This window comes from Diceros bicornis, chromosome 8 (genome assembly GCF_020826845.1).
Source record: "Diceros bicornis minor isolate mBicDic1 chromosome 8, mDicBic1.mat.cur, whole genome shotgun sequence".
Lineage (NCBI taxonomy): Eukaryota > Metazoa > Chordata > Mammalia > Perissodactyla > Rhinocerotidae > Diceros > Diceros bicornis.
The window spans coordinates 74,144,151-74,158,533 of NC_080747.1; the positions used below are offsets into that span (position 1 = coordinate 74,144,151).

General features: G+C 37.7%; 1 protein-coding gene across 3 annotated transcripts in view; it reads left to right on the top strand.

Moving 5' to 3' along the window:
* CCSER1 (coiled-coil serine rich protein 1) overlaps positions 1–14,383 on the top strand; it is a 674,289-nt gene that overhangs the window by 149,628 nt on the left and 510,278 nt on the right. For all 3 annotated transcript variants that reach the window (XM_058547509.1, XM_058547511.1, XM_058547510.1), the window contains exon 3: positions 5,081–5,265. In XM_058547509.1, the coding sequence (XP_058403492.1) occupies positions 5,081–5,265 (185 nt within the window). The remainder of the gene's footprint in view (positions 1–5,080; positions 5,266–14,383) is intronic.

The window sequence follows — 14,383 nt, forward strand, 5'->3', positions numbered from 1 at the left end:
CTACTTCTTCTTGATCCAGTTTTGGAAGGTTGTATGATTCTAAGAATTTATCCATTTCTTCCAGATTGTCGAATTGGTTGGCATATAGCTTTTCATAGTATTCTCTTATAATCTTTTGTATTTCCGAGATGTCTGTTGTAACCTCTCCTGTTTCATTTCTGATTTTACTTATTTGTGCCTTCTCTCTTTTTTTCTTGATGAGTCTAGCTAAAGGTTTGTCAATTTGGTTGATCTTTTCAAAGAACCAGCTCTTGGTTTTATTAATTTTTTTCTATTGTTTTTTTGGTCTCTATTTCATTTATTTCTGCTCTGATTTTTATTATTTCCCTTCTTCTACTGATTTTGGGCTTGGTTTGTTCTTCTTTTTCCAGTTCCTTTAGGTGCATTGTTAGATTGTTTATTTGAGATTTTTCTTGTTTTTTGAGATAGGCCTGTATTGCTATAAACTTCCCTCTTAGAACCGCTTTTGCTGTATCCCATAAATTCTGGCATGTCGTATTTTCATTTTCATTTGTCTCCAGGTATTTTTTGATTTCTTCTTTGATTTATTCGTTAACCCAGTTGTTGTTCAGTAGCATTTTGTTTAATCTCCACGTATTTGTGGCTTTTCTGATTTTCTTCCTATAGTTGATTTCTAGTTTCATACTGTTGTGGTCAGAAAAGATGCTTGGTATTATTTCAATCTTCGTAAATTTATGGAGACTTGTTTTGTGGCCTAAGATGTGATCAATCCTGGAGAATGTTCCATGTGCATTTGAAAAGAACGTGTATTCTTTGGTTTTTGGATGGAATGCTCTGTATATATCTACTAGGTCCATCTGTGCTAGTGTGTCGTTTAGGCCAATGTTTCCTTATTCATCTTCTGTTTGGATGATCTATCCATTGGTGTAAGTGGAGTGTTAAAGTCTCCTACTATTATTGTGTTACTGTCTATTTCTGTTTTTATGTCTGTTAATAATTGCTTTATATATTTAGGTGCACGTACATTGGGTGTGTAGATATTTACAAGTGTTATATCCTCTTGTTGGATTGTTCCCTTGATCGTTATGTAATGCCCTTCTTTGTCTTGTTTTACAGTTTTTGTTTTAAAGTCTATTTTGTCTGATATGAGTACTGCTACCCCAGCTTTCTTTTCATTGCCATTTGCATGGAGTATCTTTTTCCATCCCTTCACTTTCAGTTTGTGAGTGTCTTTAGGTCTGAAGTGTGTCTCTTGTATGCAGCATATATATGGGTCTTGTTTTTTTATCCACTCAGCCACCCTATGCCTTTTAATTGGAGCATTTAGTCCATTGACGTATAAAGTAGCTATTGATAAGTATGTACTTACTGCCATTTTTTAACTTTTTTTTTTACTGATTGTTTTAGTAGTCCTTCTCTGTTCCTTTCTTCTTCTGTACAGAATTGATGGTCACTTTAGTTTGACCTCTGTCTGAAAGCTGTACTCTTTAACTCCCCTCCTCCCTCCTTTTATGTTTTTGATATCATATCTAACCTCTTTTTTGTGTATTTGTATCCACTACATTCTAATCATGGAAATAGATAATTTTTCCTATTTGTGGTCTTCTCTTTTCCCCTTAAATCAGTCCCTTTAACATTTCTTGTAGCACTGGTTTCTTGGTGACAAACTCCTTTAATTTTTGCTTGTCTGGGAAATTTTTGATCTCTCCTTCCATTTTGAATGATAACCTTGCTGGGTAGAGTATTCTTGGCTGTAAGTTTTTTCCTTTTAGCACTTTAAATATATCATGCCATTCTCTTCTAAAGAGAGTTTCTTCAGAAACCTGTAAGGTTTCTGCTGAGAAGTCAGCTGATAGCCTTATGGGGTTTCCTTTGTATGTAACTTGACATTCTCTTGCGGCTTTTAGGATTCTCTCTTTATCTTTAATTCTGGACATTTTGATTATGATGTGTCTTGGTGTGGGCCTCTTTGGGTTTATCTTGTTTGGGGCTCTCTGTACCTGGATGTCTGTTTCCTTCCTTAGATTAGGGAAGTTTTCATCTATTATTTCTTGAAATAGATTCTCTGCCCCCTTGTCTCGCTCTTCTCCTTTCGGGACACCTATAACATGGATGTTACTGCGCTTGATGTTGTCCCAGAGGTCCCTTAGACTGTCCTCACTCTTTTTAATTCTTTTCTCTTTTACCTGTTCAGCTTGGGTAATTTCTTCTAGTCTTTCTTCCAGCTCACAGATCCGTTCTTCTGTATCCTCTACTCTGCTTTTGAGTCCTTGTAATGAATTTTTCATTTCCAGTATTGTATTCTTCATTTCTGATTGGTTCTTTTTTATATCTTCCATTTCTTTGTTGACATTCTCACTGAGTTCATCTATTCTTCTCCCCAGATCAGTGAGCATCCTTAACACTCTTAGTTTGAACTCTCTGTCAGGTAGGTTGCTCATTTCTGTTTCACTTAGTTCCTTTTTTGGGGTTTTGTCCTGTTGCCTTACTTGGAATGTATTCTTTTGCCTCCTCATTTTGCCTCTTTCCCTGTGCTTGTGTCTACATATTAGGTAGGTCAGCTACGTCTCCTGCTCTTGGATAGGTGACCTTATGTGAGTGATGCCTTAGGAGGCTTCCAGTGTGCTTCCCTCAGTTCTCAATGTTCCAGGGGTGACTGCTATGTGGGCTACGTGTGTCCTTCTGTTGTGGCCTGTTTGCTCTCCCGGTAGGCGCCCTGGGAGGTTGAGTTATGCTCCTGGCCAGCTGTCGTAATGCTCAGCTGCTTGTAGTTGTTGTGGGCCCTTCAGTCCCTTTATCAGCTGTGGGGAGCCCCAGCACAGTTGGCTGCAAGTTCTAATACCAAATTTGTGTTGCAGTATCTCTTTTAAGTGAGTAGGCCCCCAGTGTGGCAGGTTGTTAGGCTCAGGGCCTTACAATTGCTGTAAGCCTCTAGCCTATTAGGTCTCTTGTCAGCTCTCTGAGGATTGCAGCTGGGTGGGGCTGGCCTCAGGCACAGGGGCACCCAATCGTTTCAGGCTTTGGAAGGTGGGGCAAACCTCCTGTGGGTCTTTGAGAAGCACAAGTCTTCTGCAGCTGACAAGCCCTGCCGCCCACAGGTCCACACACACAGTCAACACAGTCCTGCCCCGTGTGAGTGCCCCGACCTCCCCAAGCGGACCCAGTCTCTCCATGGCAGGAGCCCCACACACTCCACCACTGCCCCACACTCTCCACCGGCTCCTTGTGCACACCCTGCCCCTCTCAAGTCGGCTCAGTTGCCAGGCTGCAAAGAATCCAGTCACCAATCTATGCAGGCCCACAAGTTGCCTGAGGGCTTGTTGTTGGGTGGGGCCAGTCTCTAGGGTGGGCTGCCCACCCTGGCTGAGCTGGATTAAATCGGTGCTCTAGCGGGTGGGGCAGACCCTGGGCTAGCAGGCCTCAGGGAGAACTCCAATGGCGTCTGTGTCAGCAGGCCCACACCGGGCCACAACAATGGCCGCCGCCAATGTCCCAGTCCCTGGAGAGGTCTCACCCCTCACCGAGATGCACTCAGGGCCTATTAGGTGAGTCTCTTTTCACCACAGCACTGTGCACCTTTCTTTCTGGTGATTTTAGGATGCTTTCTGAAACGGGTGAGTTTGCGTGCGGGCCCTTTAAGAGCCAGTTTTAGTTTCTTTGTGAACCGGGTTTTCTGGGGGTGCTTCCCAGTGTTTACTAGCAGGCAAAGTCAGATATTATGCCGCTGGTGTTGATTGTGCTGTGTCCACAAAATGCCCACAGCTGGGGCGCTCCCCGGCTCAGGGCCCTGCGCCTCCAGGGAGGCTGGGTACCTGTGAAGCTGGCGGCTTGTGAAGGTGGCGTTTTTCCTCTCTAGAAGGGAGTCTCTGCCTCTTCTACCTCAGTTAGGATTGTCCGTTGTTGCAGGAGTTCCTCTTATGCAGTTTTCAGTTCTGTCTCAGGGGTAATTTTTCCACGAGTAGTTGTAAATTGGCTCTGTCCACGGGAGGAAGTGAGTTCTGAGTCTGCTTACGCCGCCATCTTGACTCCGCCCCTGTCATTGTATTTTGATAGGGATAGCATTGAATCTGTAGATCACTTTGGGTTATGTAGAGATTTTAACAGTATTAATTTCTTCAATTTATTTACATGGAATATCTTTCCATTTATTTGTGTTTTCTTCATTTTCTTTTGTCAATATGTTTTAGAGTTTTCAGTGTAGAGATCTTTCACCTCCTTGGTTAAATTTATTCTTAAGTATTTTATTCTTTTTGATGCAGTTGTAAATAGGATTTTTTTTTTAATTTCTCTTCTTGATAGTTTGTTGTTTGTAGTTTGCATTTTTGAATATAGTGAACAGTGCTATAAGGTAACATATTAGCAAAGATTTGCAGGTGATTAGAGAGTAAGATATACACATATTTAAGAGAAGTATGTTAGTGCAAAGGCTGTGGGGTAAAGATCCTGGGACTGGAGCATGCCTGTGATGTTCCAGGAACAGCAAGAGGTCCAGTGTGCCATGAGCAGGCTGAAGACAGGAGCAGTAGAATACGAGGTTAGAGAGGTGAACGGGGGAGTGATGGGGAGGCCTCCAGTGTGGGGTTGGAGAGTAGGGTCATATCATGAGGGACCTGCTATGACCTGATATATGAGCCATTGGAAAAACATCAGCTTTATGACTAGAGGAGTAATTGTGATCAATCTCACTTATGTTTTAAGTGTGTCATTCTGGTTACCATGTGGAAAATAGATTGTGTGTTGGTGGGGGAGAGGCAGATGGGAGTAGGCAAAGGCAGGAGACTATTGGAAAGTATTGCAGTAAAGGAGGCAAGCTGTGCTGGAATATTAGTGGGGGAGGTAGTGAGAAGTGATCAGATTCTGTATGCAATGTGAAGGCAGTAAGGACAGGATGTGCTTATGAGATTTATGTGAGGTACGGAGAAGCCAAGGATGACTCCAAGTTTTTGGGCTTCAAAGTGATTACATGATTAAGCAAACTAAACTACCACTATTCAAAAAGTTTGCTGTGATAGAGAATTTTTGAATGACACTAAGAGTTTCCTATTTGCTTTCAATGGAACATTTATAAAATTACATTTAAGCATTTATATTAATTTTTATTTGTTTATTTTTTTGATAGTTCTTGCCAGTAGCCTCAGTCCGTATCGCGAAGGAAGATTTATAGAGAGGCGACTGCGATCCTCATCAGAAGGAACTGCGGGGAGTAGCAGAATGATTTTGAAACCAAAAGATGGAAATGTTGAGGAAGTTAATAGTCTAAGAAAGCAAAGAGCAAGTTCATCATCTTCAAAAATGAACAGCATGGTAAGTATATACATATGCCTGCATGTAATAAAATCATTCCATGTATATCTGACATGCTCATGCCTCTTGCAAAATGAAAACAGACTGAAGAATAGACACCTTATATTTGAAGGGAAAATTGGTCTCCATAGTTGACATCACAAATCAGGGAGGCTAAATTTTCACTGGACTTAGGAGCACACCGTGATAAGTACGCTTAATTCCTGTCTTCCTTGCTTCCATGGAAAGTCTGATATTCTCCATGCTAGAACTAGACCCTGGGATATGCAAGTTGAGAACAATGCTGATCGTGAGGATACCCTCTGACATCATCATTCCACACCATCTCTCCACCCTCTAGCCACTCTAAAAGATGGCCTGTTGTAAACCACACTTATGCCGGTACCACCTTAGACCCTTTAGTGGACGCTTCTCTGCCTGTCGTTTCACAGGTGCCCCTCCACACAGGGTGACAAGCCTTGGGGGGTCAAGGCAAAATGCCTATCCAAAGCTTTAACACATTCCAGGTAATTGAGATTCCAGATTCCTGGTCCAAACCATGGGAGCCTGCTTTTAGGAAGAGAGTAGAGACGAGGTGTGTAAGGGGTAGGGTCTGAGCTTACACTTGTGGGCTGGAGTGTCTTAGAGGCACGTGTGTGACGCTCCCTCATAGTGTGAGATAGAGCCATGGATGGGAAGACTGCAGCCCAGGGGGTCCCAGAGGCCTCAGGTCTCTCAAATATTGGGGTGGGCTAGCCTTTTGGAGTTCATTTTACTCACTTTCTCACAAATGTGTCTTTTTTCAGCGGCGTCTTTAATTTCTAGTATTCAACAGTGTTTCTTTAAAATGATCTATCTACCTACCTACCTATCTTTTCATGAATATATGTGAAAAATGCTCAAAACTAAGTCACTTAGGATATTTCTATGTATTTTAGATAATTATGTTTCAAATGAAAATGTTAGCTCTTCTGGTTCTGACAGTTGTATTGTGAAGAAGCCTTAAGTTACTGAGGCACCATTTAGTGACAGCAAAACCATTGTACTTGAAGTTAGAAGTTCTGGCTCTTAGGTCAGACTCGGCCAGGTAAATCAATAACCACAAAACAGCAAATGATGATGGCTTTCTTTTTTCTATTATACTAAAAATTGATCATGTGTATGTGTATTTATATTTGTCTGTATAGAAAGATATCATATTATATTTCATCTTTCTTTTTGTTCTTTTGTGCTTTGAAAATGTTATATTATTATTGTGGCAATTGATATTTTTTGTCTAAGTACAAGAATATTTTAAAAAAGATTTCCAATTCATGCAGCATTAAAATTTGTGGTTAGTGAATTGTTATGAAACATTTCTCTTCACCAAATTTCCATTATTCCTTTATAAAGAGGTATTTAAATTAATAATTGTGCTCTATTGATTACATTTGCCCAAAGTTGGACCTTTTATGTATTCTTTATATCTTGTTTTTCATGCTACATTTAAATAATTCTCCTTGTGACATTGCAAAATCACTCTCCTTCTCAGATCAACTTTCAAGATTTAAAATTTAAAATGTCAAAATGCAAAAATGTGATTTTGTTCTTTTATTTGAGGCTTTTTATAAATTTTCAAAAAGTGTCCCTGTAGTGATGTAGGTCTTCCACTAGATGGCAGGATCACACCGTTGCTGTGGTAGGGGAGATGCTATCAAGGTTAGAACAGAAGCTTGGTTGAAATACTGTATTCACTAGATTTACGGGTAAAACTTGTTGAAATAAATACTGACATGCTTGAATTTCCACACAAAAGCTACCAAAAATTACTTTAAGACTTTACTGTTTTCTTTTGGATTTTGTAACTAATATCTCATCCCCAATTAATTTATAGTTTAATAGTTAATTTAAAATGCATAAAATATATTCTTTAACTCATAGCAGTATAAGGAAGAAATGTTAGGATTCTTTCGGTAATTTTAGATATCTGTGAAATAAGTGACATATATTTAGGAAATTATACTTATATATTTAGGAAATTATAGCTTTATGTGTGAAAAGTGACACATTTTCTGTTCCTCTTCTAAAATAATTCAAGCGAATATATGTATTTTAGAATACATCCATGGTTCAGTTATTCTTTTCTTTTAAAGCAATAATAATAGTAACATGCATTTTTCATGTTTATTTGAACCAAGGGACTGCTCTTAAATGCTTCACATTTATTATCACATCCAGTCCTCACAATACTATGAACAAAGTGATATTGTTATTGAGCACATTTTGCAAAAGAGGAAGATAAGGCACTGAGAAGATAAGCAAGTTATCCAGAAACACAGATAGGAAGTGGTAGGGATAGGATTTAGATTTGGATTCTAGCTGTCTTTAAACCCTACATGCTTGGGGGAAGTGTAATAAATTTAAAATCAATTTTTCATTTTTCTCGCATTATGTTTTTATAACAAAGTTAACATATTTAAGGCAACCTATGTTTGTTCTAAGTCTAGACTACAACCCTCTGCAAGGGATACAAAAAAGAAACAAAATTTAGCACTTTATCTAGACTTAAAATATAATATTTCTTGATATGCTGATGAATAGTATCATTGTCTTTGCTGAGAGATATTTCATCTAAAAAGGAACTTTGTCACAAAAAAAGATAATCGTACTTAGAAGGAAGTTCATGGAGATTTACTTCTACCTATAGGTTATGGCTTTATTTCTTAAGATGCTGAGGGTTCCTGAATGACCAAAGATATACCCTAATAAATTAGATAGACCACAATTCCAATGTTTTGTGTACTTTGGGGATATTTCAATCTGAAAGAGAAAGGACAGAATGTATTAACTCTTTGAACATCATGGCTCAGAAGAAATTGAACTTTACTTAAATTTATTACAAGAAACCAAACATATCTGTAACAATTTGATAAGTATTCACATTTATTGTATATTTTCAAACTGCTTTAAATAAAGCTTTCCTTAATTTTTCTCCAATGGGTAACTTTCTTGATACTTTGCTTAAGATGGTCCAAACATTTTTAAAAGTTTTCTAAAAATGGGCTCATTCTTTCTAAGAACATTCCCTCCAGACTATGGTATGTAAATAAATAAATTTAAGGATTTGTCATGGTTTCTCCAACAGCTTCACACAGTGAAGTCTAACTCCAAATATTTACAAGATCACCCTGCTCTAAAAAATAATACTAATGTGAGGATAGATTCATATGTAATGAACAATTCAGAGGACCTGGCATCATTACAGGAAGGAAAATGCCTGAGTATACGAGTAAGGATAAGCTAGGCTGTGTAATAGCAAATGACCTCTAAATCTTAATGACTTTATCATATAGATTTATTTCTCACTCAGATTACATGTTCATTGTGGAAGGTGCTGGAGTTCCATTCAACGTCTGCTCCTTCTCTATCCATTGCAAGCACTGCCTTTCACCTTGGCAAAAGAGATCTTTGGAGGTCCTCATCCAGTAGTAAATGCTCTGACCCGTGAGAGACTCACTTCACTTCCTCTCACAGCTCATTGAGCAGATTTAATCACGTGACCCAAACTAGCCACAGAAGGGGCCAGGACGTAGTCTCTTCCTTGTGTCTAGAAGATCTAGACTCAGGTATGTTTGATGGGCACTAATGACTATCATATTCCCAAATAATTTATTGTGTCTCAGTTCTTTTAACCCACTGAGATTTCCTGCTTACCTCCTCTCTCCCTTCTGTCCACAGTCATTTAATGGGCCCTGACTTTATGGCTCACACTGCACTGGTCATTGTGGTTAAAAAAGATGAAGGCATCTTGAAATTGAAGGATTCATTCATAACCTATTAATTTTGTCCTTTGAGATGTGCTCTCTTCCTGCAATGTGTATCTAAATTAACTTTACTTGATTCAGTGTCTGGGGATCCTACTATATTTGGAAGTATTTATTTTTATTACATTAAAAAGCTGGTTTGGAAAGTTGTGTTATCTTTAGATCACTCAGTAAATGCATCCACAGAGTTGCCCTCAACTATTTGTGCTAAGTGATTCTGACAGCATTTATTTGTGGCCAGTTTTACTCTGACACGGCATAATTTCTCTCATTTGCAGTTTGGCATCCTGCTGCCTTTGTGTAGAAACTGTGAATGGCATAGTAGAAACCATAGTGTAGTAAAAAATAAGGTGTAGGACTTCTTTGGTAGCAGAACAGACCAGATTTATATTTGAGAAAACATAGTTAGTTGCAGATGATTAGTATCTTATGTCATATTTTAATTCTTTGGTATGTCCAAATTCAGAATTTAGGTATTATTAACAGTAGATGAATAATCTAAGACTAATTAAGCCCTATGCTGAATAGCCAGGCACTTTACTATGCATTCACTTTTCGTCTGAGGCATACTGTTTCTCCTTTATTAGCTTATCTTTTACTGATTTATTCATTCTTTCATCAAATCATTCACATTTTCTTTCAGTAAATATTTGTTTACTGAAATGCAAAGATAAAAGAGACAACCCTTGAGGATTTTAGAGTTCCAGAATGGGAGACATTAACATGATCTGGTCAATCCAGCAGATTTAACCGTCTGACCATTGATATCAAAAGACAAAAGGACTGAAAAAGGGCCCGTGAACTCTCGTATCCCTGATTTCTATGTACTTCATCTCATGTGCTCAATTGACGCTATTAAATATGTATGTAACCTCCTTGTGTCTTTGGCTAATATCTCCCACTGAGGCCCAGCTGTGAGTGCTGAGCAAGGACCCTGAGAGGCAATGGGACAGTAAGGAAGAAAGTACAAAATTAACGTTCAAAGAGTCGGTTTCACAACGCCAGCCTCCACCATCCACTAGGCGAAAGAGCTCTCCTGGCCTCGTTTGGTATATGCGCTTTCATGCTTCCGTTTTGTGGCATGAAAGTTGTTTGACCCCAAAATTAAGAGCAAAGGAAAGATGATAATTAGAAGATCTGACTCAAGAAATTTCTTCTCTTAATCCTGAAATCTTAAGTGAGACTTTCAAATATGTACAAATGTTAATGGATTTTTGAGGGTTAAAATAATGATCTCAGCTTTTGGTGTAACTCATTGTCAGTGGAATTAAAGCAAATATCATTGCATGCTACAAGGACATTTAATGAGAAAAGGTAACCATTACTATTTTTAAGGAAATAGTAATCATTCTCCTCAATCCTTATAAATTTTAAGAAGGAAAATCACGTGTCACTCGTTAAACATGAAGTTACATTTGTTGATATACTAATTAATTTTAGATTAGCAGCCTTAATCCATAATTCTCTTATTGATTTTTCTAGTTACTAATGATACTTTGCCTATCAATATACTTTTACGTTGCATCACATATATGGCACCCACCACTTAGTTATTTGAATGTGTCTCATTTTACCTATTAGACTTCAGTCTAAAATGGGAGAAATTTTGTACATATTAACACTTCTTATAATGCTTAGTATAGTGCCTGGTGCACAGTAACATGGGTGAATTAAAGGTAAAATTGCTGATTAGATGTAATATATGCTCATATAGATATGAGTTAAGGCCTTTAGTACAATCACAGTGTGTGGTGTGCTTATGCACATTTTTTGACATTTTAATTTATTATACAAATATACAGTTGTTTTACGATGCATTGTTTGATAAAGCTCTGGTTTGTTGCTAAGTCCTTCATCAAGAAGGCCATACCAATTATTACATTGTTCCAGTGGAAACAATTCATTTTAGGATAATCAGCCTTATGGAACGATTTTCAGCATCATATCAGTACAATAGTTATGGACTGGCCATACAAAGAGGACAAGAAATAGTCAATTATTTGTGATATTTATTGGAGAACTCATTAAAAAATATAAGTTCTTGATCAAATATGTCTAAGATGGTATTTTAAAACTCTGCATATTTTATCTAGTCCAATTCACTTCATTTGTTATAAATGTGCAGATTTAGAATTGCCTTTAAAAAAGCAGAATTGGGTAAAATATCTCATTTATTTTTTTCTTTCTAGCTTTTAGGATGAGTCATTTTCATTTAGAAGCTGTCACAATTTGTATGTTTGGTGCACAATGTTATGAATATAGACGTGGACTGCATAAGGTTTTGGTCAACGACGGATGGCGTATACCAAGGTGGTCCTATAAGATTAGTATCATACAGCCTAGGTGTGTAGTAGGCTATATCATCTAGGTCTGTGTAAGTACACACTATGATGTTCGCACAATGAAGAAATCTCCTAACAACGCATTTCTCAGGACATATCCCTGTTGTTAAGCAACGCATGACTGTAGCTTATTCAGAGTTAACTCACTTCGTCTTAAATGACTTGAAGATCCGTTTGAGTAAATAGGTAAAATTGCAGTATCCTAATTATCATCATTTCTCTTCATACAGTTCACATGAAAATGTACATAGGACCTAAGTTTTTCCTCTATGATTACATTGTTAAAATTTAATCTAGGGGCCAGCCTGTGTGACGTGTGACGGTTAAAGTTCGTGTGCTGCACCTCAGCGGCCCAGGGTTCGTGGGGTCAGGATCCTGGGCGCAGACCTACACACCACTCATCAAGCCGTGCTGTGGTGGTGTCCCGTGTATAAAGTAGAAGAAGATTGGCACAGATGTTAGCTCAGTGACAATCTTCCTCACGCAAAAAGAGGAGGATTGGCAACAGATGTTAGGGCCAATCTTCCTCACCAAAAAAAAAAATTAACATAAATTGTTAGTCCATTCAGGCTGCTATAACAAAATATCACAGACTGGGTAGCTTATACAGGATAGAAATTTATTTCTCACAGTTCTGGAAGCTGGGAAGTCCAAGATCTAGGTGCCAGTATGGTTCCTGGTTCATAACCAGTACATTCTTGCTGTGTCTCACGTTGTGGAAGGGGCTAGGGATGTCTCTGGAGCTTCTTTTATGTAGTACACTAATCCCCATACATGAGAGGTCCATCCTCATGACCCAAGTACCTCCCAAAGTCCCCACATTCTAATACCATCATCTTTGGGGATGAGAGTTTTAACATGTGAATTTCGGGGGCGGGAGGACACAAACATTCAGACCATAGCAATAAGCAATCATATTGTAACAATAGCAATATTAATATATATTAAAAGCTTCATTAAGAAGGGTACATATTTTTCTTTACCATTATTTGTCAAGGAAATAATTAAAGACAGTAGTAGAAGAAAAAGATTTTTTCGCTAACCATGCTACATCTAGGATACTCATTAGACAGTTTGTATCCCTCTAAAATTAAGAAATTGGAAAATTAAGGTTGTTTACCTTTTACTCTTGGGATTAGAATGCAAAAATGACAATTTTGTTTTTAATTGGATCAAGTTATCTCAATTTTCTGTGAGATGAAAGCTATTTTATGCCTTATTTAGGTAACCCTGAGGGCTGGCACAGCTTTCATAGCATGAGAGAGAATATTTATTGATTCAGGATCCATGGCAATTCTCTGACCGTCTGAACAGCTGTACAATCTGTAACAGAATTGACCTTGAGTAAAAGAACTACCTTTTCTGAGAAAATAGTCATTGAAATTTGAAGTTTTCACATTATCCTAGTTATACAATGGAGAAAAATTTATTATTCTCAGAGTTATTCTATTATTTTGAAATTTAAATACAAAATATTAAATTAATCTTAGTAAATCAAATAAGCAAAACAAATTTTGACTTCCAAGGTCAAGAAATATATTATTATAGTAGAATTACATTTAATATTAAGCATTACAGTCAGTTTATTTATTTATTTATTTATTTTTTGTGAGGAAGATCAGCCCTGAGCTAACATCCATGCTAACCCTCCTCTTTTTGCTGAGGAAGAGCGGCTCTGAGCTAACATCTATTGCCAATTCTCCTCCTTTTTTTTTCCCCCCCAAAGCCCCAGTAGATAGTTGTATGTCATAGCTGCACATCCTTCTAGTTGCTGTATGTGGGACACGGCCTCAGTATGGCCGAAGAAGTGGTGCGTTGGTGCGCGCCCGGGATCCAAACTCGGGCCGCCAGTAGTGGAGTGCACGCACTTAACCGCTAAGCCACGGGGCCGGCTTGCATTACAGTCAGTTTATAGAAAATATATAAATATTTTAATACATTTATATTGTTTTTCAAATAATTTTAAAATGAGACACATATTTATAATGATCTCACAAACCATCATATTTGCAATGTCAAGATAAAAAGATGTCAAGATAAAATACATTAATACTGTTTTTCAAGTAATTTAAAAGTTGAGATAGATATTTATAGTTATCTCATACACTATCATATTGCAATGTCAAGATAAGATTTACAAATGAATCACACCTGTACATTTCATACTTTTCCTGCATAATGATGTTTTTGTTTGAATTGGTCATTCCTAAATTACAGTAGCTGTCATTTTATCACTTTATAATTTAATTCAGTGATCATTTCACTCTAGTGCTATAAGTTTGCTCTGAAATGCCTCCATTGTTTATATCTTTCATTGTTCCTAGCTTGTTACCTCCACCTGAAACAACCTCAGTGCTGATTTTTTTAGTTCTCTATCTTAGGCTCTTTATTGTATACAGTTGTAATTACCTTACAAAATGATGGTTTAGTACTCAGCTAGTTGTCTTCAACACTACCCAATGATTAATGCATGGGCCAGTGAGAAACACAAATAATTTTTTTGTCAAGAGAGACTCACATGAATCAGAGCTTTTATTAGGTGTTCAGAGGCACAGGTGAAGCGGGGAGAGATCTAGAATACCTTCCCAGCTCCCCGGATCCTTTCTCTCTGCATCTGATGGGCCCTGGCCCAGATCGTTGGATGAAGTTTGGATTGTTGGACGTATGTAGTCATCTCATTTACACAGAAGGAGCCATCTCAATACAAAACATCTCCATATTTTTCCTCTTCAACTCTAATCACCATGCTGTACATTACATCCCCAGAACTTATTTATCTTAGAACTGAAAGTTATTACCTTTTAACTACATGAAACATCTCCATTTTATACTCAGACAGTTATATAGCATACATGGACATTTTCCAGGGAGCCATATCCCATAAATATCTACATTCCAGCTTTATTTTTATAAGTAATCCTAGATAATTAGGCATATTCTGCTAAAACCAATTCATAGATAAACTTCCCTACTAGTGAAAACCATTTACTTTGC